Genomic DNA, 22,851 nt, shown 5'->3' with positions numbered 1-22,851 from the left:
TTCCTTTGATTCTGCTAAGCAGCAGGAGATTGAGAGCTGGCAAAGTAATGGTGTGTTTGATGAAGTGAAAGACCTGGGTCAAAAATGTGTGTCTACTAGATGGGTCTGTACACTCAAAGAAACTACTAATGGTGTTGTCCCAAAGGCTCGACTTGTGGCACGGGGGTTTGAAGAGGTAAATACTAAAGAACTACAGAAAGACTCTCCAACGTGTGCGTCTGAGTCCCTCAGACTGGTGCTAGCTGTGATATGTCAAAACAAGTGGAGAGTAAATTCAATGGACATTAAATCTGCCTTCTTGCAGGGAATGCAACTGTCAAGAGACATCTATCTTCGTCCCCCACCTGAAGCTGGCAAGAACAATGTTCTATGGAAACTGAAAAAGTGTGTTTATGGACTTGCAGATGCTTCACTTTATTGGTACAATAAGGTCAAAGACATTATGCTCAAAACTGGTGGTAAAATATCACAGGTTGATCCTGCAGTGTTCTATTGGCAGAATGAACAATCTGAGGTTACAGGAGTGCTTGCATGTCACGTTGATGATTTCCTTTGGGCTGGTTCAAGTCACTTTGCAACTCATATCATTCCTGTACTGAAATCTACCTTCCTTGTGGGCCGTGAAGAACATGACAGCTTTTCTTATGTTGGTATGGACATTTGTACAGTTAATGATGTAATAGAGGTGCATCAACAACTTTACATTGACAACCTACAACCGGTTCAGCTACAAGCAGCACGGGCTGTACAGAGGGAGGCTCCCTTAAGTGAAACAGAACGTGAGCAACTCAGGTCAAAAATAGGACAGATTTTGTGGGTTGCCAAACAAACAAGGCCTGATGTTATGTTTGACACATGTAGCCTTGGATCTAATATCAAAGATGCAACTGTACAGTCTATTCATGAAGTGAACAAAGTTATCCGTAAACTTAAGGCAGAGAAAGTGACTCTTAAGTTTCAGCACTTGGGTAACAGTGAGGATCTGGCATTGGTTGTTTTCAGTGATGCTTCATTTGGCAACCTTCCTGATGGCGGTACTCAAGGAGGGGCATTAATCGTCCTTATGGGTAAAGGAGGAAAGTTTTGTCCTCTCTTCTGGCAGTCTAAAAAAATCAGGCGCGTGGTCAGAAGTACACTGGCAGGAGAAACTCTTGCCATGTCAGATGGAATAGACAGTGCTGTCTTCCTGGCAACACTTTTTTCTGAGCTTACAACTGGTAACACTGGTCTAAACGCTCTTCCTTTGATCTGTGTAACTGATAATCATTCCTTGTTTGATGCACTCAAGTCTACTAAGCAGGTTACAGAGAAGAGACTGAGGCTAGAAATGAGCAGCATTAAAGAGCTCATACAAGCCAAGAAAATCAGACAGGTTTGTTGGTCAGATTCAAAATCTCAACTTGCTGATTGTCTGACGAAAAAGGGAGTTTCACCTTTAACCCTTCTAAAGGCGCTAGATGAAGGACTCTGGATACTGTAATCCTTTGTCTACAAAGTTGTCTTTGCATTCAAATGTACCATTGTTTATTGTGTGCAATGATAGTATGCTTTAAGTAAAGCTAAGCACTTTTGAAATGTTTTTTTTGTTTATATAAATATATACATATATGTATACAAATGTTTACAGGGGTGTGTATACAAATGTTTACTGGGGTGTGTTTATACTCCTATTTTATTTTTTTTAAGAAAGAGGGAGATTGTTAACTTGTTATTTTCTGTTTTATCGCGAGAGTACGGTTGCCCGCGAAGTGTTGTTGTTGTGGTCCGTATGTAAAATGGCGGAACGAATAAAGCGCTGTGAATGAGAGTACGACGTCGTGTCTTTTGAGTTAACAGGGGAGGGGTGTCAGGAATCTCACTGGAGGCAACAGCGCCATGTGAAGAGAGAGGCTGGCACAGTGGTGTGGCTCTGGATTCCAGGCTGACTACAGGTGAGGTTGTGGGTGTAATAATGTGAATTATTGTTTGCAAGATGTTTTGTTCCACAATAGATTGTGTTGCTGGACGGACGTTTTAGAGTGTCACACAAGTAAGGATGGTTAGGCTGTATGTTGCTATTGTACATGGCAGAGGACCAATCTGAGTCGCATGACTTGTTAATAAAACTTACTACCCCGTTGGGTAGGAAATAGATATTCTGGAGTCTGTCGTGAATGAGACCAGAATATAACATGGTGGCAGCGGAGCGGACAGCGGAGCAAGCTGCACGGCCGGAGTGAACCCCCGAGAGACGCCTGTCGGAGCGGTGAGCAACTAGCGGCTAATCGAGTTAGCACCGCCGCGAGGCATGGAGGGCCTTAAATCGCCGCCGACGCTGGTATTGGACTCCAGTAACCTATCACGGACATGGAAGACCTGGAGGGACGAGTTTATGCTCTATGTGGAGCTGACCATGGACTCAGACGGCGAACAGAAAAAAGTAAGCTTGTTCAGTTATCTCGTTGGTGAGAGCGGCAGGGAGCTGCTAGACACGCTAATGGGCGACACAGCGAGAGATCGGTGGACAGTTAAGGACATTATTGAGAAGTTTGACAATCATTGCAATCCTGTAGTTAATGAAACTGTGGAGCGTTATCGGTTCTTCACGAGAAACCAAGGCGCCAGTGAGACAATTGACAGCTATGTGACGGAGTTAAAGCTGCTGACAAAAACGTGCAATTTTGGAGTAATAAGGGACTCACTGATTCGTGACAGGATTGTATGTGGACTTCACAACCCGAGTCTGAGGGAGAGACTGCTGCGTGAGAAAAACATGACACTGGATGCATGCATACAGCACTGCAGAGCCGCGGAGCTGTCGCGGGAAAACAGCAAAACCATTTCGGGAGCTGCAGTGGAGGAGGTGCATGCTGTGCATGGAGCTGTGCGCCAGAAACGGATCGGCGACGCAGTGGACTGTAAGTTTTGTGGCAGAACACATGAAAAAAAGAAAGAAAAATGTCCAGCATACAGGAAGAAATGTAAAAAGTGTGGCAGAGAAAACCACTTTGCAGTTAAATGCATGGCACGTTCAGAGCAGAAGAGAAGGACGAATGTACACAACGTGACAGCATGTGAGAGTGATGAGTATGAGGACGTTCTCTGTGTTACAGAGGCAGACGCACATGTTTCAACTACAAAGAACACTGACAAAGAGAGAGGCACTCAACTCTTTGCAGGCATGCTGATGGGCAAAGAGATTGTAAATTTTCAGATTGACTGTGGTGCCAGTTGTAATGTAATGCCAATCCACATGCTAAGCCCGAACACACAGTTGGAGGACACACAGACAGTGTTGATGATGTACAACAAAAGTAAGATAAAGCCGTTGGGAAAATGCAAAGTTAAGCTACGTAACCCGAGAAATCAGAAACTGTATCGGTTGGAGTTTCAAGTGGTTGACAAAGACTGTAAAGTACCACTGCTGGGCAAGAGAGCCAGCGAAGCGATGAAACTCATAAAAGTACACTATGAAAACATCTTGAAACTGGACAGCATCGTTACTTCAGAGCACCCAACAGCCAATGAGTGGAACATGGATCAGATTAAAACAGAGTATGCCGATGTCTTCACGGGAGATGGCTGTTTGGAGGGAGAGTTAAGGCTCGAGGTGGATGAAACTGTGAAACCAGTGCAGTTACCAAAACGGCGTGTCCCTATTGCAATGATAAAGCCGTTAAAAAAGGAGCTTCAAGATCTTCAGCGCAGAGGGATCATTACACCAGTAGAATGCAGCACAGACTGGATCAGTGGGATGGTTGTGGTCCAAAAGCAGAGTGGGGACTTAAGAGTGTGCATAGATCCAAAACCCTTAAACAAAGCCCTACAACGGAGCCACTTCCCATTGCCCACCATTGAGGACATTTTGCCAGATTTGTCAAAGGCTAAAGTGTTCTCTGTCTGCGATGTGAAGAGTGGATTCTGGCACGTGAAACTGGAGGAGGAGTCGAGCTACCTGACAACATTTTCGACTCCATTTGGACGCTACAGATGGCTGAGGATGCCAATGGGGATAAGCCCAGCTCCGGAAGTGTTCCAGAGGAAGCTCACACAAGCTTTGGATGGACTGGCAGGGATCTACATCATTGCAGATGATGTGCTGATCACGGGTCAGGGGGACACAGATGCTGGAGCAGTACGTGACCATGACGAGAAGCTGAGACAGTTTTTGACTCGTTGCAGGCAAAAAAACATTAAGTTGAACGCAGACAAGTTCAAACTTAAACAGAAGGAGACCACGTACATTGGACATCAGCTGACATGCAACGGTCTGAAAATAGACCCAGAGAAGGTTAGGGCCATAGAAAAAATGCCCAGACCTACAGACGTGAAGGCAGTACAGAGACTGTTAGGTATGGTGAACTACTTAGCAAAGTTTTGCCCACATCTGTCTGACCATTGCGACTTACTGAGACAACTGACACACAAAGACAGTGAGTGGAACTGGACGACTCGACATGAAGACGCATTCCAGAGACTGAAAGAGACTATAGCAGAGGCTCCAGTCCTGAAATACTACTGCCCAGAGGAAGAGCTGACAGTACAATGTGACGCTTCTGACAAAGGGTTAGGTGCAGCACTCATGCAGACGGGTAAGCCTGTGGCTTTTGCGAGTAGAGCACTTACACGTACAGAGCAGGGTTATGCCCAGATCGAAAAGGAGCTTTTGGCTGTAGTTTTCAGCATGGAGAAGTTCCATCAGTACACATATGGTCGTAAAGTGGTGGTACACAGTGATCACAAACCCTTAGAGACCATTGTAAGAAAACCACTGTTGAGCGCACCCAAACGGTTGCAAAGGATGCTTATGCGCATTCAGAAATATGACATAGATGTGGTGTATGTGCCAGGCAAAGACATGTTATTAGCAGACACGTTGAGCAGGGCATATCTTCCAGAGTGCTCACCACAGGGCTCCATAGAGGAGGAAATAGAGAGCATTAACATGGTCACTCATGCACCCATCTCACCTGACAGACTAAACAGCATAAGGACTGCTACACAAGACGACAAAGCACTACAGATCCTCATAGATACAATTCACAGAGGTTGGCCGACAGACAAAAGAGACACTGACGGTGACATCAGACCATACTTCTCATTCCAGGATGAACTGAGTAGTCAGGATGGACTTGTGTTTAGAGGTGAACGTGTTGTTGTCCCGACTACCATGAGACAGGAGATCATAACTAGACTACACTCGACACACCTAGGTGTAGAAGGTTGTCTAAGGAGAGCCAGAGAGTGTGTATATTGGCCAGGCATGAACGAACAAATTAAGACTTATGTGACTAAGTGTGACATCTGCAGGTCAGTTGACTACAGACAGCAGAAAGAGACCTTGGTTCCACATGAGATCCCGACTAGACCATGGGCTAAGGTGGGCTCGGACCTGTTTATGTTTGACAACAAGGACTACCTTATCACAGTGGACTACTATTCAAACTTCTGGGAAATTGACTATCTCCCGGACACTAAGTCCACCACAGTGATTAGAAAGCTGAAGGCTCACTTTGCCAGACAGGGCATCCCGGACATTGTTGTTTCAGATAATGGACCACAGTATACGTCCGGTGAGTTTCTGAGATTTAGTCGACTGTGGGGTTTCCAGCATAAAACATCTTCGCCAGGTTACCCTCAGAGTAACGGGAAGGCAGAATCAGCAGTAAAGACAGCAAAGAGGCTGCTGCTAAAGGCAAAAATGGCAGGGCAAGACCCGTATCTTGCGATTCTGGACCATCGCAATACACCATCACAAGGCCTGGAGACCAGCCCAGCTCAGAGGCTGCTCAGCAGGAGGACACAGACGCTTTTGCCAACCAGGACGAGCCTGCTAAGGCCAAAAGTCATTCCAGCCCGGCGGGAGTTGGAGAGGAAACAGAAGCGCCAAAAACTGTGCTATGACCGATCAGCACGAGACATGGACTCTTTGAAGCTAGGGGACAGTGTCAGAGTTCAGCCTTTTGACCGCCATTCCACTTGGAGCAGGGGAGTGGTGATTGGGACTGTCGACCCGAGGTCCTATGAGGTTCAGTTGGACTCTGGAAGTGTCCTGAGGAGGAATCGGAGGCACCTGAGACATGCAGGCGTGGTGGATCAGGAAAATGCCATAACGGACACCGGGGCACTGACCAGGTCAGTGACAGCTCCCTCAGACACTCGTGAGCGGCAGATCAAGACTGACGAGGTAACAGGGGGTGTCAGGACAAGGTCAGGCCGCAAAGTGGTTCCACCACTTAGGTACAAAGACTATGTTGCATAATGAGGATTTATTGTTTATTGTTTGAGGGGAAGAATTGTGTATTCTGTGGATATTGAGGTTCACTACAGCTTACAGAAATGTACATGTTTGAATAAGTGGAATGCTTTTGTATTCTTTGAGTGTTTCATATTGTTTTCACCCTCAGTGAGAAGAAGGACAAATCAAAACAAAAGGACTTCTGTTTTTTCCAAAAAAAAAAAAAAAAAAAAGAGAAGGGATGTAATAATGTGAATTATTGTTTGCAAGATGTTTTGTTCCACAATAGATTGTGTTGCTGGACGGACGTTTTAGAGTGTCACACAAGTAAGGATGGTTAGGCTGTATGTTGCTATTGTACATGGCAGAGGACCAATCTGAGTCGCATGACTTGTTAATAAAACTTACTACCCCGTTGGGTAGGAAATAGATATTCTGGAGTCTGTCGTGAATGAGACCAGAATATAACAGTGGGGGTGGGAGCAGACACTGTGGTGTTGAATCTATTGAAAAACAGATTCAACTCGTTGGCTCTATTCTCACCTCCCTCAGCTCCCCTGCTGTTGGTTGGCCTGAATCCAGTGATGGTCTTCATGCCCCTCCACACCTATCTCATGCTGTTCTGCTGGAGTTTCCACTCCAGCTTCCTCCTGTAATTGTCCTTAGCCTCTCTGATCTTGTCCTTTAGTAACACCTGGATCTTCCTCACCTCCTCTTTGTTGCCCCCTCTGAAAGCCCTCTTCTTGTTGTTGAGGAGGGCTTTGATGTCCTTAGTCACCCACGGCTTGTTATTTGGGTAACAATGAACAGTCTGAGCTGGAACAATGGAGTCGGTGCAGAAAGTTATGTAGTCTGTGATACACTCAGTAAGCCCATTGATGTCCTCGGCGTGAGGCTCACAGAGTGTTTCCCAGTCGGTCACCTCGAAACAGCCCTGTAGTTCCGCTATTGCCTCCTCTGACCACCTCCTAACAGTCCTGGTGGTCACAGGTTCCCTCCTCACAATTGGCACATAGCGGGGGGTGAGGTGAATCAGGTTATGATCTGACCTATCAAGTGGGGGGAGGGAGGAGGAGCTGTATGCATCCTTGACGTTAGCATACAGTAAGTCTAAAATTTTCTCTCCCCTGGTGGGACAGTCCACATATTGTTTGAATGTTGGTAGTGTATTGTCCAGTGATACATGGTTGAAGTCACCCGAGATCACAATAAAGGCACTCGGGTGCTGAGTCTGTAACCGAGCTATGGCAGAGTGGATAGTGTCACATGCAGCTGTGGGGTTAGCAGAGGGAGGAACATAAACAGCCACCAAGATGACGTGAGAGAATTCCCAGGGTAAATAATACGGCCTGAGTCCAACAGCACACAGTTCAGTGTCCTGGCAACAAATCCTTTCCTTGATTGTTATGTTGGCAGGGTTACACCACCGGTTGTTAACTAAAACAGCAAGCCCACCTCCTTTCCGCTTACTGCTAGCGATGCTGTCCCTGTCCGCCCGAACAGTGTGGAAGCCTTCCACGGAAGCATTCTCATCGGGAATGTCCTGGTGCAGCCATGATTCGGTGAAACACATCAGGCTACAGTCTCGGTATTCCCTCTGACTCCGTACCAGTGCTGAGAGCTCGTCGATTTTAATTTCCAACGATCGCACATTTCCCATCACGATAGACGGCAGACACGGTTTATACCTCCTCCTCGCTTCGAGCCTCCGCTGTCTCACCGTCACCTTTTTTCTTCTTTTCTGTCCTTGACCTCTGCATCCCCGATGTGTTTTCCTCCAAATTTCAGCTGGTACTTCTGCGGGCCTGGCCAGCGAGCCGGCCGGCATCAGGGCGATCAGCTGATAAGTTGAGTCATGCGCTTTTGTATTGCAATAGCACTTTCAGTTTTGTTTAAAAACTGTTAGGTTGAACGCCAGTGTGTTTCTAGGTAATGCTGATACTGTGTGGTTTGTTCCATGCTGGAAGCCGATCCTGAGTTCAGTATGATTGAAATGGTAAAACAAATAAACCACAAATGCAATATACAGTGGCTTGCAATAGTATTCGGCCCCCTTGAACTTTTCCACATTTTGTCACATTACAGCCACAAACACAAATCAATTTTAATGGTAATTCCACATGAAAGACCAATACAAAGTGGTGTACACATGAGAAGTGGAACAAAAATCATACATGATTCCAAACAATTTTTACAAATGAATAACTGAAAAGTGGTGTGTGCATAATTATTCAGCCCCCTGAGTGAATACTTTGTAGAACCACCTTTATCTGCAATTACAGCTGCCAGTCTTTTAGGGCAGCGGTCCCCAACATTTTTTGCGCCACGGACCGGTTTATGCCCGACAATATTTTCATGGACCGGCCTTTAAGGTGTCGGGGATAAATAAAACAAAATAAAACTAGTACCGAAAAAAAGGAAAATTTATTCATAACACACGTGAAAAGACCAAGGAAAACCGAGTTAACAATTAAACGATAACAAAATAACGCTGAAAACCAATAAAAACCCTGAAAACTATACATTTCACATCTGAGCCTCAACTCTAGCGGCCGGGTACCAAACGACTCACGGTCCGAGGCCCGGGGGTTTGGGACTGCTGTTTTAGGGTATGTCTCTACCAGCTAGAGACTGGTAGAGACATTGGTCTTTCACGTGGAATTCCAATAAAATTGATTCATGTTTGTGAATGCAATCTGACAAAATGTGGAAAAGTTCACGGGGGCCGAATACTTATGCAAGCCACTGTAGTAATTATTTTGTCATCAAATTCGTAATGTTGGTTAACACCCCCCCCCCCCCCCCCCCCCCTCTTCAGGTGCAGTGCGAGTTTTGTCTCAGATGGGCACATTTTGGATGTGCTCAATAAGAGAGCAGCCTGGTCAAGTACTTGTGTAAAAAAATGTGCATAATTTGTTATGAATACTGTTTCTTTTTCAGTTCTTTCTCCCTGTGTTCTGTTGGATCTATAAATGTCAAATATATGTATCTGTAAATATATTCAATAAATATATACTGTAACCATAATGGAGTGAGTTCATTGTCAAAGTTTATATAGTCAGGTGTTCCAATCACTTCAATGGTGACAGCTGTATAACTTAAGTACCTTGGCATGCAGACTGCTTCTACAAACAAGTGCCAAAACATGCTAGCTTTGTTATTATAAACTAGAAGCATGCTCTGATGGGAAGAATTACGTGCCAAACCATGCTACCTTTGTTAATAAGAGCAAGAAGCATAATTCTGATCGGAAGAATTACGTGCCAAAACATGCTACCGTTGTTATTATAAACTAGAAGCATACTCTGACAGGAAGAATTACGTGCCAAACCATGCTACTGTTGTTATTATAAGCTGGAAGCATACTCTGATGGGACGAATTACGTGCCAAACCATGCTACCTTTGTTAATAAGAGCAAGAAGCATAATTCTGACAGGAAGAATTACGTGCCAAAACATGCTACCTTTGTGAATGTGACCTACAAGCACACTTTAATGGGTAAAAAGAAGTGTCAAACCGTACTGGCTTTATGAATATCAGCATACTGTGATGGGCAAAGTTAAGTGGCAAACCGTCATACCCTACTTAAATTTGTGCTGGAATTATTGTTTGGCAGCAGAAATGTGCATAAATTATGTACAGTAGGACATTTTGCCAAAGTAGGGCAGTTTGTCATAAGGCAGCGTAAAATTATCCTACTGTTAGGACGGTTTGCCAAAGTAGGACTGTTTGTCAGGGGACACTGTAAAATTATCCTACGGGTAGGACGTTTTGCCATAGTAGGATGGTTTGTCAGAACACCGGCTCGAAGAGCCATTTCGTTCGCAACCGACCCATCACTAGTAAACACAGCACACTGGTGGGATGTGCAGCATGAGTGCTCTCTGCTCCTCACAGAGAGCTGACTGTGATGATTCCTGAGGTCCAACAGACACCTGATGATGATGGTGATGGTGAAAAACTCTTTCGCACATTTACAGATTGGTGATTTCTGGGTCAGTTTGACTGGGATCTAACATCATTGACATCAGTAAGTCTCAAGTTGATCCATGACTGATGTATCAGTTTTGATCTCTGTCATATTTTGTTTTTTCTCACAGATTCTTCCTCGATCACTGTAATAGCTGCAGTAGTGGTGTTGGTCTTTGTTCCTTTCGTTGCTCCACTGTGCTGCTTGACGAAAAAGACAAGAAGAGGTACCTTTCACATGTGGTTTAATGTGTGTCTTATTGTAATGCATCTCTTTCTATTAACATGATAATGATTTATGACTCCAAGAGCCTAAACCCACATCTATCCAGTAATAGCTGCAGATATTTATTTAAACTACAAATCCTTCTATCACTCAGTGATCTTTAGAGGAGTAAAACAGCAGAAAAATCAACCAATAACATTCATGGGTAAGACTGTTTTCCTCACTCAGTTTAGTTCAGTACATTTTAAATATATTTGGGTTTTTTTGGGTTTTTTTTTTTTATCTGAACAATCAGAGCACCTATGAAGAAGAATAACGACAAGGTGAACAAACACCAAATTACAACAATCCAAAAAACGATCAACGTAAGCGTGTTGCTTACGTCTTGTAAGCAACACGCTGTGGTGAACACACAGCTCACAGCAACACAACTGTTTAATATGAACTTTCTGCCAAGTGAGTTGATCTTAACAAATGCACCAGACACAGAAGCTAAACGCACATAAGCTAAAGGAATGATGTTTTACTGTGAGTGACAGAACTTTTGCACAGCTCTCTGAAGATCCCACTACAGCATTTGAGTCAGTTTGAGCTCTTGACTTTGGGTCATTGCAACACCCCGAGTCCTTTATTTTTTAGACATTTGCTTGGAGATCTGTTAAGGCTTGTTGTGCCTAAACATGACCCAGTTGGGGCTGAGCTTTAGCCACTCTTCCAGATTTCAATTGTTAATTTTTATTTTTTTAATGCTGATATTTCTGACACTTTATACTTTAATACTAGATTTTTTTTAATATTTGTCTGTTTTGTTTTGAATGTCACACTCCAGCGCTCCGTCCTCGCACAGTCACAATAAGGCTACGTCCACACGTACACGGGTATTTTTGAAAACGGAGATTTTCCGTTTTCATTTTAAAAAATAATCCCGTCCACACGTAAACGCAGAAATGAAGGAAAACGCTGCTACGAACATGCCAAAGCAACAGGTGGCGATATATTCCTAACCGTGTAGAAATGTTGGCCAATCAGAAGTCTAGAAGCCTCGGTGGGAAATAGTAAACAAGGATGGGGCATAGAAGCAGAACCGAGTCGTATGTGTGGAGGGACAGCAACTGTGTGTGTATATGTAAGCATTTAAACACTGCAGAGAGTACAATTAACAGTAACAGTATTGTAGAAATTAATTTCACCAAAACAACGTGGCGCACAGTGTGACGTCAAAAAAGGCGCACACCTTTGACACTGCGTTTTCTCCGTTTTTCTCGTCCACACGTAAATGCAAAAACGGAGTTTTCAAAAATATCCACCCTGGCAGGCGTTTTTAGAAATCTCCGTTTTCAGTGACCGAAAACGCCGTTTACGTGTGGAAAAAAAGGTGCAAACGCATAGAAAAATCTGCGTTTTCAAAAATACCCGGGTACGTGTGGACGTAGCCTCAAGCTGTTGAATCCTAAATTGTTTGTTTGTTTGTTTGTTGTTATTGGTTTATTTTCATTGCAAAAGTGTAACCCATTGTGTAACCCATTCAATCAGGAATTATGACAACCTCAATCAGGATTTTTTCTTTAAGTATTTTTATTCATCTTTTCATGCCTAAAGATTGAGGTTGTCATAATTCATGCATGACAGGATGAAATAACAATAATTAAAATGACACATGTCGTACATCTATAGTAACATTAAATGACCAGAGTTGTGATGGAGTGACACATCAGTGTCCAATGTAGTGGTTTATGTGCAAGTACACCATCAACACTGACACAAATACAAGCAAACAGCCTTTGAATAGCTGTTCACTGTAGTGACCTCTATGCATGAAAGGGTTAATGTAATTAACTGTATTTTTAAAAAAAAATGATTTAGTTATTGTCAGGGGGAAATTGTATATAGTGTGATCAGCTTCATGAAATGTGTTCTTTTATTGAACACTAAGCAAATGTCTATGTGACTTTTGACATGAACTCTTGTGTGATAAACAACTAACAGCTTCCTCTTTCTGTAAGAACATGCAGACTTAGAAAAGGGGAACCTCAGCTCTGAGTTCTTAGAATAACTCTGTTATCTTTGTACACACAGACACAAGCTTGTATAAATAAAGAACGCTGACAGTGATACAGCGCGAGTCCGTGAGTGCCTCCTGCAAGGAAGAGCGCTCTGTGACCGTCCTCGCAAGTAAAAGACAACTGCAGTGTTTGTGTTTTCTAACTCAGGTGTCTCAGCTGAAGAACTGCGGGGTGATGTTTAGAAATCCCCTGTCAGTTATATTAGCCTATATTACAGGATTAACTCGAACATGAAGCCGACTACAGACTTAAACATCTAACACTAACATTGTTTTCATATTAACTAAATGATAGCAGATTAAACTGCAGTGGACATACAATCTAAATTAGAATCTGAACTTGTGCTGCTGTTGTTGTTCAGTCCTGTAAATTACTGAACAAGTCCTGATGTCGTCTCTGGTTAAGATGATTGTTTTGGAACAAAGTAAACAGAGACTTTAGAGGATAACTATGCTGCTTCATAGTTATGTGGAGATGGAGGATGTTTTCTCACCTGATACAGTGATATAATGGTAGAGTTACCGAAGCTAATAGGCATCACGTTGGCTCTTTATGTCAAGGCTGTGTGCAGGCAGGCAGTATGGAGGAACCAAACACAGGACTCATAGAGGCAAACCGTGAAGTCAAAACAGCTTTAATGCTGTACTCAAAAGTAACAGACTGAAAATACAAAAATAACCTTACACAGGCAGGCAAACAGAACACACAGCATAAGATGAGGGTACAGCGTGACGCTGAACACTGGAGGACACACACTATAAATACACAGGCAGGAACATGAGGGAACAAGGAACGGGTGGGAACACAGTCGGGAGAAGTTAGACCTAACAAGACAGAGCAACCGAAACTAAAAATACTGAAATAGGACATGGACCTTCAAAGAAAAACAGGAAATACACAGACTCAGAGACGCTATACAGACAGAACAGAGGGAACACACGGGCAGACACTAAACAGAGGGAGCACAGAATCAAAACCCTTGGAACTAAAAAGTCTAATAAGAATAAGCTAGAACGCAAGAACATAATAATAGTAAGAAACACAAACCGCTGGGTCAAAAGACCCAGGACCGTGAAACTTTAAATAAAAATACCCTACAACCAAAGGCCTCCTCTGCATTAGACTAATGGGAACTTGATGCAATAGTAACTCTAATTATTAGGCGAAGAAGCATGAAAAGGGAAGAAACACCCACGCTTGCCTGTGGGTGTTAAAGCTTAGTGTTTCTTGTGTAGTCTGTGTCTATATTTACTTTGTTTATCTCTGAGTGTTATGCCCAGAGCACTTTAACTAAAACTTGACCATTTGCAACAGTGATGGCACATGGTCACATTTCTACCGCTGTTTAATAAAGTTGATTAAAAAGCTGTGGCTAAAAACACATAAGAGGGTCAAAGGTTTTAACATCCAGCCTTTTATGTTTAAAATGATACAGAGTGCTATAACAGAGCTTATTCATATTCTATAATAGTAAAACATCTTTATTCTTAATCAAAGATAAATTGAGTCTGCATAAACTGAATGAAACATGAAGTTTGTCAGTCTGTGCAAATATTCACGTTAGAAACAAAATTATAGAAACAGACCCATAATGAACACAAGTGCAGTCATACAGCTCTGCGACACCACAAACACATAGTTGGTTTTCTTCGTTCTCAGATATCTGATATACAACATTGAAATATCTGTTTTAATGCAATAATTAATGAGACTCAGAATGATCCAAAGAGTCTCAGATTAATGTCTGCATATTACAGTACATAATGCTGACTTTAATAATGTGACAAACAGCAAAACCACGGTCATGTGTGTGTGACATCAGGTCACGACCAGGCCATAACTGATGGGATAATTTGTTTGAGGTAATATTTTTTGCTTTTTGGCATTCCTGTTAAAAAGGATGTTTTTTGTAAACTTGTTGAGGATCTGATACAGACTACTGAGAAAGCACAAGGAAGTGATCTGATGCAGATCCCTTCCTTGTGTTAAAAAAAAGAATTGAAGGAGAAGTCAATTGTTTTCGTTCAGTTACTTTTTAACTCAACTGTGAGTGTGCGGTATGTCTGCCCTGATTTCTGTGTAGTTTCAGTGTGCATTTATTCACTTACTACCAACCTTTTACACCTTTTGATATCCAAAAAGGTCTCCTATTCATCTCAAACGTGTTACTTTGCAATAGCGATGGCAGATTGTGTGCTTGTGTATCTACTTTTTGTGTGTGGAGTCTTTCAAACAGGTAAGGAACAGATGCTTCAGTAGCCAGTCTTTCTGTTTGCTGATGACTGATTCATTTTTCTCTGTTAAAGGTGCAGCAGCAGTGATCCAAACACAGCAGACTGTGATGGCAGCAGTGGGAGAAGATGCTGAATTGAGCTGTCAGCTCTTGGAAACTAAAGACGTCCTTCAGGTCACATGGCAGAAAAGTTCAAATGATGTGGAGACAAATGTTGCCACCTACAACAAGTACTTTGGCCAGAGAGTGAATGACGGCTTTACAGATAAAGTTAAGTTTAAACATGCTGGTCTATGGAACTGTTCCATAGTCATCAGGAATGTGACAGAGCAGGATGAAGGATGCTATCGCTGTCTGTTTAACACTTATCCTGAAGGAGCCTTTATTGGTAGACCCTGCCTCCAAGTCTATGGTAAGAACTTTTACCTTCTTCAAATTACAATAGGCTCCAGCAAAAAAGATAACAAATGAAAATTTGTCAGATGTTGATCGCATTTTAAAATCATTTTTCTTAAAGTGTTTGTTGATCCTTCACAGAGCTACACGAACCTGTTGTTGATGTCAGAGAGTCAAACTCTACTGAAGAGTGGGTTGTATCTTGTTCAGCCACTGGTCGACCTGCTCCCACTATAACACTCAGTGTCTCACAACAAGACCTCAACTTCTCACAGTACAACACTGTCAATGTTTCCAACACCAACGCTACATTCACTGTCACCACTACAGCTGTGCTCTCAGGTTCACTTAAACAGAGCACACAGGTGGGATGTGCAGCACGAGTGCTCTCTGCTCCTCACAGAGAGGTGATGGTGACGGTTCCTGAGGTCCAGCAGGTGTATGCTGCTGCTACTGCTGATTATAATGGTGAGAAACTTTTTCAAAGTCACAGATTTATAGAGTGATGCTATCTGAGTCAATTTGGAGCTAATAACAATGACTTCAGTAGGTCTACATTTCACTGTGATCCATGATTGATGTGTCAGTGTTAATCAGTGTCATATTTTTCCTGCTTTTCTCACAGTTTCCTTCTGGATCATTGCATCAGGTGTAGCAGTGGGGCAGATAGTCTTTGCTTGTGTAGCCACTTTCATAGCTGTCCTGCTTAAAAAAAAGACAAGAAGAGGTAACTTTCACTCTTGACTTATTTTGTGTCCTATTTTAATGTGTCTCTTCCTATTAAAACAGAATGCTTTATGACTCTTATATGTGACCTACACTGACACCTGTCTAATATCTGCAAATATTTATTATTTAAAAGTTTGAAATCCTTCTGTCACTCAGGGACCCTGAGAACAACAAATAAAATACCACAAAAATCAGCCAATGACATTATTGGTAAGTCAGTTTGATAAATATCCATTTTCTACATGTTTATTTAATAATTCTTTGGAAGATAAATCGATGTGTCTTTGTGTAAGTATTAATTTTCCTCCCTCGGTTTATTAAATCTGCACCACATAGACACCAATATTGGGAGATGTTTGCTGGGTTCAAATTTGCATGTATGGATTCAGTGTGTGTAGAATCTCTAGATTCGCTGACTCTTTAGTTGACTGAACCCCCAAAATGTTTCTTTCACAGACTGATGACCCCTCCACATCTTTACTTCTCTAAAACTCAGCTTCCATCTAAGGCTCTTTACATACGTTTTATACAGCTCACTGTAAAATGTTTATCTTGTTTTAAGCACTTCAAAAAAAATACCAATCTTTTGTTGCTGCTGTCTAAAATGTTCTGCATTATGTTGCTAAAATGAAATAAATTTTTTATAGCAATAAAATATCTAAAATATAATATTTTATACCTTGCCGTTATACCATGTGAGTTACATGCACACTTTAAATGCGTGGCATTTTTTTTTACTGTTAAACTGAATACAGTCTAACAGCAGTTAAATACAGTGCAACAAGGATCACCTAAAACCATCAGCTGTAACTCAGACGTAGACATAAATACATGCCTCAGAGTAACACAGAGTTGGAATGTGAACATGTGTAACTTCTGGTAAAATTATTTTTAAAGATGTACCTGACATATATCCTATATCCCATCCTCTGCTCTGTCTAAAGCTGTAGAAAGATTAAAATAATTTGGCAGAGGACTGATGATGGTGAAAATGATGGTAAAATGATTTCCACTTCACTAATATTCTACTTTGTATTCATGGTGCTAAAATAATTCAGTATACAAAGGAGTTTGTGGTTGACTCAGTGACTATGAGCTGCCAAGGGCCCTGTACTGTGAAGCTAGTTTAACATACCCAGGATATCTTTCAGTAACACAAAGCTGGTCATGAACTTGCTTAGCTAATCAAGGGTTTCCCCTACACGTTCACATGAAAGGGATGGTGTTGGAAACAGTTTAAATCCACCTCAAAAATATGAAGAGGCTACACACATACCACAGACTGAAAGAAACAAAAGAGCTGCAGAAAAAGCGGCGGTGTGAGGTTACGGTCACAGGTACATTTTGGTGAACGTAGCTTTGGCCTTTAGTCTGAACGTAAATAGTGTTTTGGTATCAGTAAAATAGGAGCTTTTCAGAAACTCCTGCCAGCCCATTTATCGCGTAAACATGCAAACAAAATTCCTAAAAAACATCAGTGTGTGTGGACATAGTTTGAGTTTAAGTAAGAGTAAAAGCATAGCAGAGTAATATTTTAAAAGTGAGTTCTTTAAGTGCTTTTGTCAGTATGCCTGGAACAGAGTTACAGTACTACATTAATAAAGTTGAGACTACTTGAAGATAAGATAAAAAAAAAAAAAAAAAAAGTGACAGAGAGAGATTGAGCTGGAAAGGATGTGCAGCTGGTTAGCGTGGTTAACTATAGGTTCAAGGTTCTTTATTTGTCACATGCATAGTTATACAAGTATAACACACAGTGAAATGTAGCCTGACACGCTCCTCGACATGTGCAAAAATTGGGGGGGGGGGGGGGGGGGTGTAGAGGAAGAACATTATATATATATACATGTAGTATGTACACTGGGTGAATGTGCAGTAGTGCAGTAGTAGCAGCAAGCAGGTGAATTCTGTACATTAATATGAATAGACATCTGACATCTGACTATTTTACAGGAGCGATTAACTACAGCGAAAACTGCTCAGTAACAAGGAGTACTGTTAGGAGATAATGAATGAAGCAAGTGGCAGAGCAAGGTAGAGTGAATCAGAGTGTTAATGAATCAGAGAGTGGAGAGAATTAGTAAAGAGGAAGTGAGGGCAGCTATGATGAAGACGAAGAGTGGAAGGCCATTGATCCTGATGACATGCCTTTAACCAGGATCAACCGCAGGTATGGAAGTGTCTAGGACAGACAGCGGTGGACTTTTTAGCCAGACTGAGGATGCCTAAGGAGCGGAAAAGAAGTGTACTGGTATCAGTTTTCAAGAACAAGGGTGATGTGCAGAGCTGTAGTCACTACAGAGGAATAAAGCTGATGAGCCACACCATGAAGATATGGGGAATAGTTGTTGAAGCTAGTTAAGAAGAGAAGTGATGATCAGTAAGGAGTATGACTTTATTCTGAGAAAGAGGAATACAGATGTGACGTTTGCTTTGAGAGTGTTGATAGAGAAGAATATAGAAGGACAGAATGAGTTTCACTGGGTATTTTTGGATCTAGAGAAGTATGTGAGGATGGGCCAGGTCATAAGACATAAGGATGTGAGGCAGTGCTGAAGCGAACGTTTTAGTGACAGGTAGGTTCAGGAAATGAGATTACATCAGTGATCAGCTCTGAGCTCCTTCTTGTTTGCAATGGTGATGTGGCTGACTGATGAGATGAGGCAGAAGTCTATGTGAACTATGATGTTTGCAGATGATACTTTGATCTGTAGTGACAGTAGGGAGCAGATGAAGAGCCTGGAGCAGTGGAGGCATGCATTGTAGAGAAGAGGAATAAAAGAAAGACAAAATACATGTGTGTGAATGAGAGAGAGAGACAGGTGGAAAGGTGAGCATGCGAGGAGTACACAACTGGGGTCAGCCATCAGGAGGACTTGCAGAGTGTTGGTGTGACAGAGGAGGATGCTGGCAATAGACGGAGCTGGAGGGAGATGATCTGCTATGTTAACCTCGAACAGGAGGAACTGTTTTATGCATGACTGTAGTGAAAATATTTTTCATGTTGTTATCTTTTATACTTTTAATAAAGGATATGTACTTACCTCTGTCTTGTTTTGAATCTCACACTCCAACGCACCATAGCTGTAACTTTGCCATAACACAGTGACAATAAACCTGTTTAATCTTGAATTTTTTTGTAAGGACATGCAAGTTTGTTGTGTTTTATTGTGTGGCTCGCAGTTTTTGAAGCACTTTAAATTCAAATTTAATAAGACAATATTATTATTCAACGTTTAAAAAAATATTATAAAAGATAAAAATGACACAAAATGAGGAACATAAAAGATTCTGCATGTCGTGTGTCATTCTGCAGACCCACCATCTATCCTGCTGCTGTTTAATGAAGGTAATCAGGTGGGACAAAGGTACATCAGAATAATATTGCTGACAAACCCCTGATGGCATTCACTGACACAATTCTCTGTTCATTAACATCTCCCATAATTAAAAGTTGCATTTTATTCTACATGAACACATTTCATCATGACTAATTGGATAAATAGTTTATGTAAGGTTTTTTCTTTCCTGTTAAAAATTCATCATGTGCGATTGCTCAGGTTGTTTCAATGATCTTTACTTGAGGATCTGATACAGATTACTGGGAAATGGCAAAAATATAAATGTTTCTCTTGCTTTTCACTTCCTGGGGATACAAAAACAGAAAGAAAAGCAACTTGTTTTTCTTCAGGGTTGTTTTTTTAGACTTGTCTGTGATTGTGTGGTATGTCTGCACTGAGTTTGCATATATTTTTTCACTATAAACTTCTTCATTGTTTTATACCCATAAAAGTCTGCAGCTCAACTAAAACAATGTCACTTGCAACGATGATGGTACGTTGCGTTCTTGTATACTTGCTTTTTGTGTGCGAGTCCTTCCAAAACATAAGAAGCGGATGCTGCTGTAGCCAGTGTTTCTGTTTGCTGCTGACTGATTCATTTTTCCCTGTTAAAGGTTCAACAGACACAACAGACTGTGCTGGCAACATTCAGGAGACAATATAAGATAAATCATTTCATGTAATTTATTTCATAAAAACACTAAATACTGCTTTGTTTTGTTATTTTATTTAATCCCACAAAAATATGGCTGATTTTCTTTGTGGCAAATTAGATATGCTGAGGAATTATTCCACAATGCAAACAATGCGTGAATTTCTTCTATTTCTTTCAGCAGCAGGTGCTCAGCTTGGCCACTGGAGGTCTCTGTTTCTTCAGGTTTCCTGGAGTAGAGTTGAGAGTTTTGTAGATATCAGAGACTGAAACTAAACAGAAGAGAAACAGCATCAGACCATTCTGCATTTAACTGATGGGAACCAGAAGCGGCACAGTAATGAATGCATATCATTTTCTCAACAAAGTCTGCTGTGCAAGTCAGGTCTCACACACAGTCACTGTCACGGTTCGGGGCAGCGGCCGTGTGAAGAGTGGAAGGACTCAAATGCAGCACTTATTCAGATGTGAAGGGTGATTTATTAACAATACCAGACATAAAGTGGAGATGGCAAACAGAACTAAGGACGAACTAAACTGGGATAAACTACACAAAGGAGTGGCAAACCTGAACATGAAGGGAGAACAGCAGGGAGAGCACGCAGGGGATTTCACAAGGTATGAATACAGACGACGCGACGAGGAACAGAGGCAAACACACACTATAAGTACACAGAGAGACACTGGGAAATCACACACAGGTGGGAGACACAGCTGGACCTGATTAACCTGACGAGACAGGGGAACACTAACACCAGGGACCAATAGAGGGAGCACAAACCCAAAACCCAGTATCTAAAATCCCAAAACACAAACCATCCCAAAACAGCCCAAGAATAATAAAGAGAATAATAACAATAAAGAACACAAACACAAAGTTACCGAGTCATGGTCGCAGGACCATGACAGTCTCGTTTGGTGCCAGCTCATATAGTTCGGTACGCTTGGGATGTTAAATCTTCAGGGATGAATATTTAGAGGTGGTGTAACTTAATGCATTTTGTTTAAAAAAAAAGTGAGCAATTTGTATGCTTGTTGTATGGCTTGTTGTATGTAGTATGTTTGTTTGTTTTTAAACAGTGTGAAACAGACAGAGGTATACCATGAAGTTGCTCGTCACTTCTTTTGTGGTGTGACACCCTACATTTTATTCTCAGGAAGCCAAACTAGCTTTGCAAAAGTAAATAAAAAGCAGGACGTTTTGTTGCTTTTAGTGATTTTAAGTGCTTTTTCTGCGTTGGCTTTGAGCGTGGGAGTAAATGTGGTCACATTTGCTCAAAATAAAACTTTTCCATTTTTTTTTTTTCGCACTCAGGAATCTGCAGTTCAGCTACTTGCAGCAATGATGCGACAGAATGTGCTTGTATATCTGCTTTTTGTCTACGGAGTCCTTCCAGCAGGTAAGAAGCCGGTTCAGCAGTAACTGATGTTCACATTAGAGGTACAACAGGTGAAACGTGTTTGCTTTTGTCTATCAATCTTTGAAAAGAAAAGAAAAGCTGAGGGAGGTGGCATCTGTTTCTTTCACTCAGTTTAAGTTTGTTGCATGAAATTCTTACTGTTCATTTCCTCCATGCAGCTCTAACAGCAGTGATACAAACACAGCAGACTGTGCTGGCAGCAGTGGGAGAAGATGCTGAACTGAGCTGTCAGCTCTTGGAGACTAAAGACATCCTTCAGGTTGCATGGCAGAAAAGTTCAAATGATGTGGAGACAAATGTTGCCACCTACAACAAGTACTTTGGTCAGAGAGTGAATGACGGCTTCACAGATAAAGTAAAGTTTAAATATATTGGACTACAGAACTCATCGTAGTCATCAGGAATGTGACATAGGAAGATGAAGCCTTCTATCACTGCCTGTTTAACACTTATCCTGAAGGCTCCTTCACAGGTAAACCCTGCCACCAAGTTTATGGTGAGAACTTTTACCTTCTTTAACCAACAACAAGTGCCTCAAGGAGGACATAAATGTGTAGGCAGCTTGTGTGTTTGTAAGAGCATGTTGATAATATTTCCTGATCCTTCACAGAGCTGCATGAACCTGTTGTTGATGTCAGAGAGTCAAACTCTACTGAAGAGTAGGTTGTTTCCTGTTCAGCCACTGGTCGACCTGCTCCCACTGTAACACTCAGTGTCTCACAACAAGACCTCAACTTCTCACAGTACAACACTGTCAGTGTGTCCAACACCAATGCTACATTCACTGTCACCACTACAGCTGTGCTCTCAGGTTCACGTAACAACAGCACGCAGGTGGAATGTGCAGCACGAGTGCTCTCTGCTCCTCAGAGAGAAACGATGGTGATGATTCTTGAGGTCCAACAGGTGCATGGTGGGAATGACGATAATGATGATGGTAAGATGGTAAAGGAAGGTACCTTTTTCAAAGTCATTATATATATTAGGGTTTGTCACTACTCTGTAATCCTCATGTCTAAAATTCTAGATTTTAAATTAAGTCTAATATTTCCTGATTTCTTTCAAGTGTTTTATGTCACATTTCCATTTGTTTTCTTCCAGATTTTACTTGGATCATTGTGTTGGGTGCAGTGATCTGCGTTTGTGTTGTTGCTGTTGTCACTATTCTTACAAACAGGAAAAAGGTAAGTCTTTTAAATGCTATCTGAATTAATCTAACACCTTTGCTACTGTAGCCTAACTCTTTGGTTTGACTCCTTTGTTTTGTCCTGCAGCTGCTCTAAAATATATGATGTGATTCAATCCGCAATCAAAAACACATATGGCTAAGATACCTTTGTCATATCCCCCCAGGGATCAATAAAGTATTCTGATTCTGATTCTGATATTGTTATTAGAAACCCTGATGCTCTCAAGTTTTTTTACTATATCTGAAACCTATTGGCTGTCTTCTGTATTTTTCTAGCAGACAGCTGATCATTGTATACTTAACATACAGTACTTAACAAAATGCATTTAATCAAACTGAATCAGAAGGTCTGATTGTGTTTAATGTGTTCTGAAGCTTTGAGAGTTTGTAATTAAATTTAATTGTCTGGATGCA

At 41.7% G+C, this 22,851-nt stretch overlaps 1 protein-coding gene and 1 pseudogene across 2 annotated transcripts; both read left to right on the top strand.

Annotated features, from left to right (window-relative positions):
• The first annotated feature begins 14,525 nt into the window (after positions 1–14,525).
• Positions 14,526–17,619, top strand: LOC147302225 (OX-2 membrane glycoprotein-like). 2 transcript variants are annotated; one of them, XM_086282514.1, is made up of 6 exons: positions 14,526–14,712; positions 14,783–15,121; positions 15,247–15,573; positions 15,731–15,832; positions 15,991–16,044; positions 16,291–17,619. In XM_086282514.1, the coding sequence occupies exons 1-6, from the start codon at positions 14,658–14,660 to the stop codon at positions 16,293–16,295; spliced, it is 882 nt and encodes a 293-aa protein (XP_086138640.1). In that variant the 5' UTR covers positions 14,526–14,657; the 3' UTR covers positions 16,296–17,619. The 2 variants fall into 2 exon arrangements, with proteins under 2 accessions (XP_086138640.1, XP_086138639.1); XM_086282513.1 differs by lacking the exon at positions 16,291–17,619 and having other exon boundaries at positions 15,991–16,058.
• A 2,043-nt stretch (positions 17,620–19,662) lies between these two features.
• On the top strand, positions 19,663–22,531 carry LOC147302224 (OX-2 membrane glycoprotein-like; annotated as a pseudogene).
• Positions 22,532–22,851: the final 320 nt, after the last annotated feature.

This window comes from Aulonocara sp. 'chitande type north' Nkhata Bay, linkage group LG23 (genome assembly GCF_057382095.1).
Source record: "Aulonocara sp. 'chitande type north' Nkhata Bay isolate Kocher_YH1m ecotype deep benthic linkage group LG23, A_spYH_male_GT1.1, whole genome shotgun sequence".
In the NCBI taxonomy this organism is placed as follows: domain Eukaryota; kingdom Metazoa; phylum Chordata; class Actinopteri; order Cichliformes; family Cichlidae; genus Aulonocara; species Aulonocara sp. 'chitande type north' Nkhata Bay.
Note: the sequence above shows the minus strand (reverse complement) of the source record. Positions and strands in the feature narration are given on the sequence as shown.

Excerpts from the sequence above, each read along its gene's own strand:
- LOC147302225 (XM_086282513.1), top strand. The coding sequence starts at position 14,658 with ATGGCAGATTGTGTGCTTGTGTATCTACTTTTTGTGTGTGGAGTCTTT. Across the intron at positions 14,713-14,782 it reads GTGTGGAGTCTTTCAAACAG|GTGCAGCAGCAGTGATCCAA; the intron begins GTAAGGAACAGA and ends TCTCTGTTAAAG. Across the intron at positions 15,833-15,990 it reads TAAAAAAAAGACAAGAAGAG|GGACCCTGAGAACAACAAAT; the intron begins GTAACTTTCACT and ends TCTGTCACTCAG.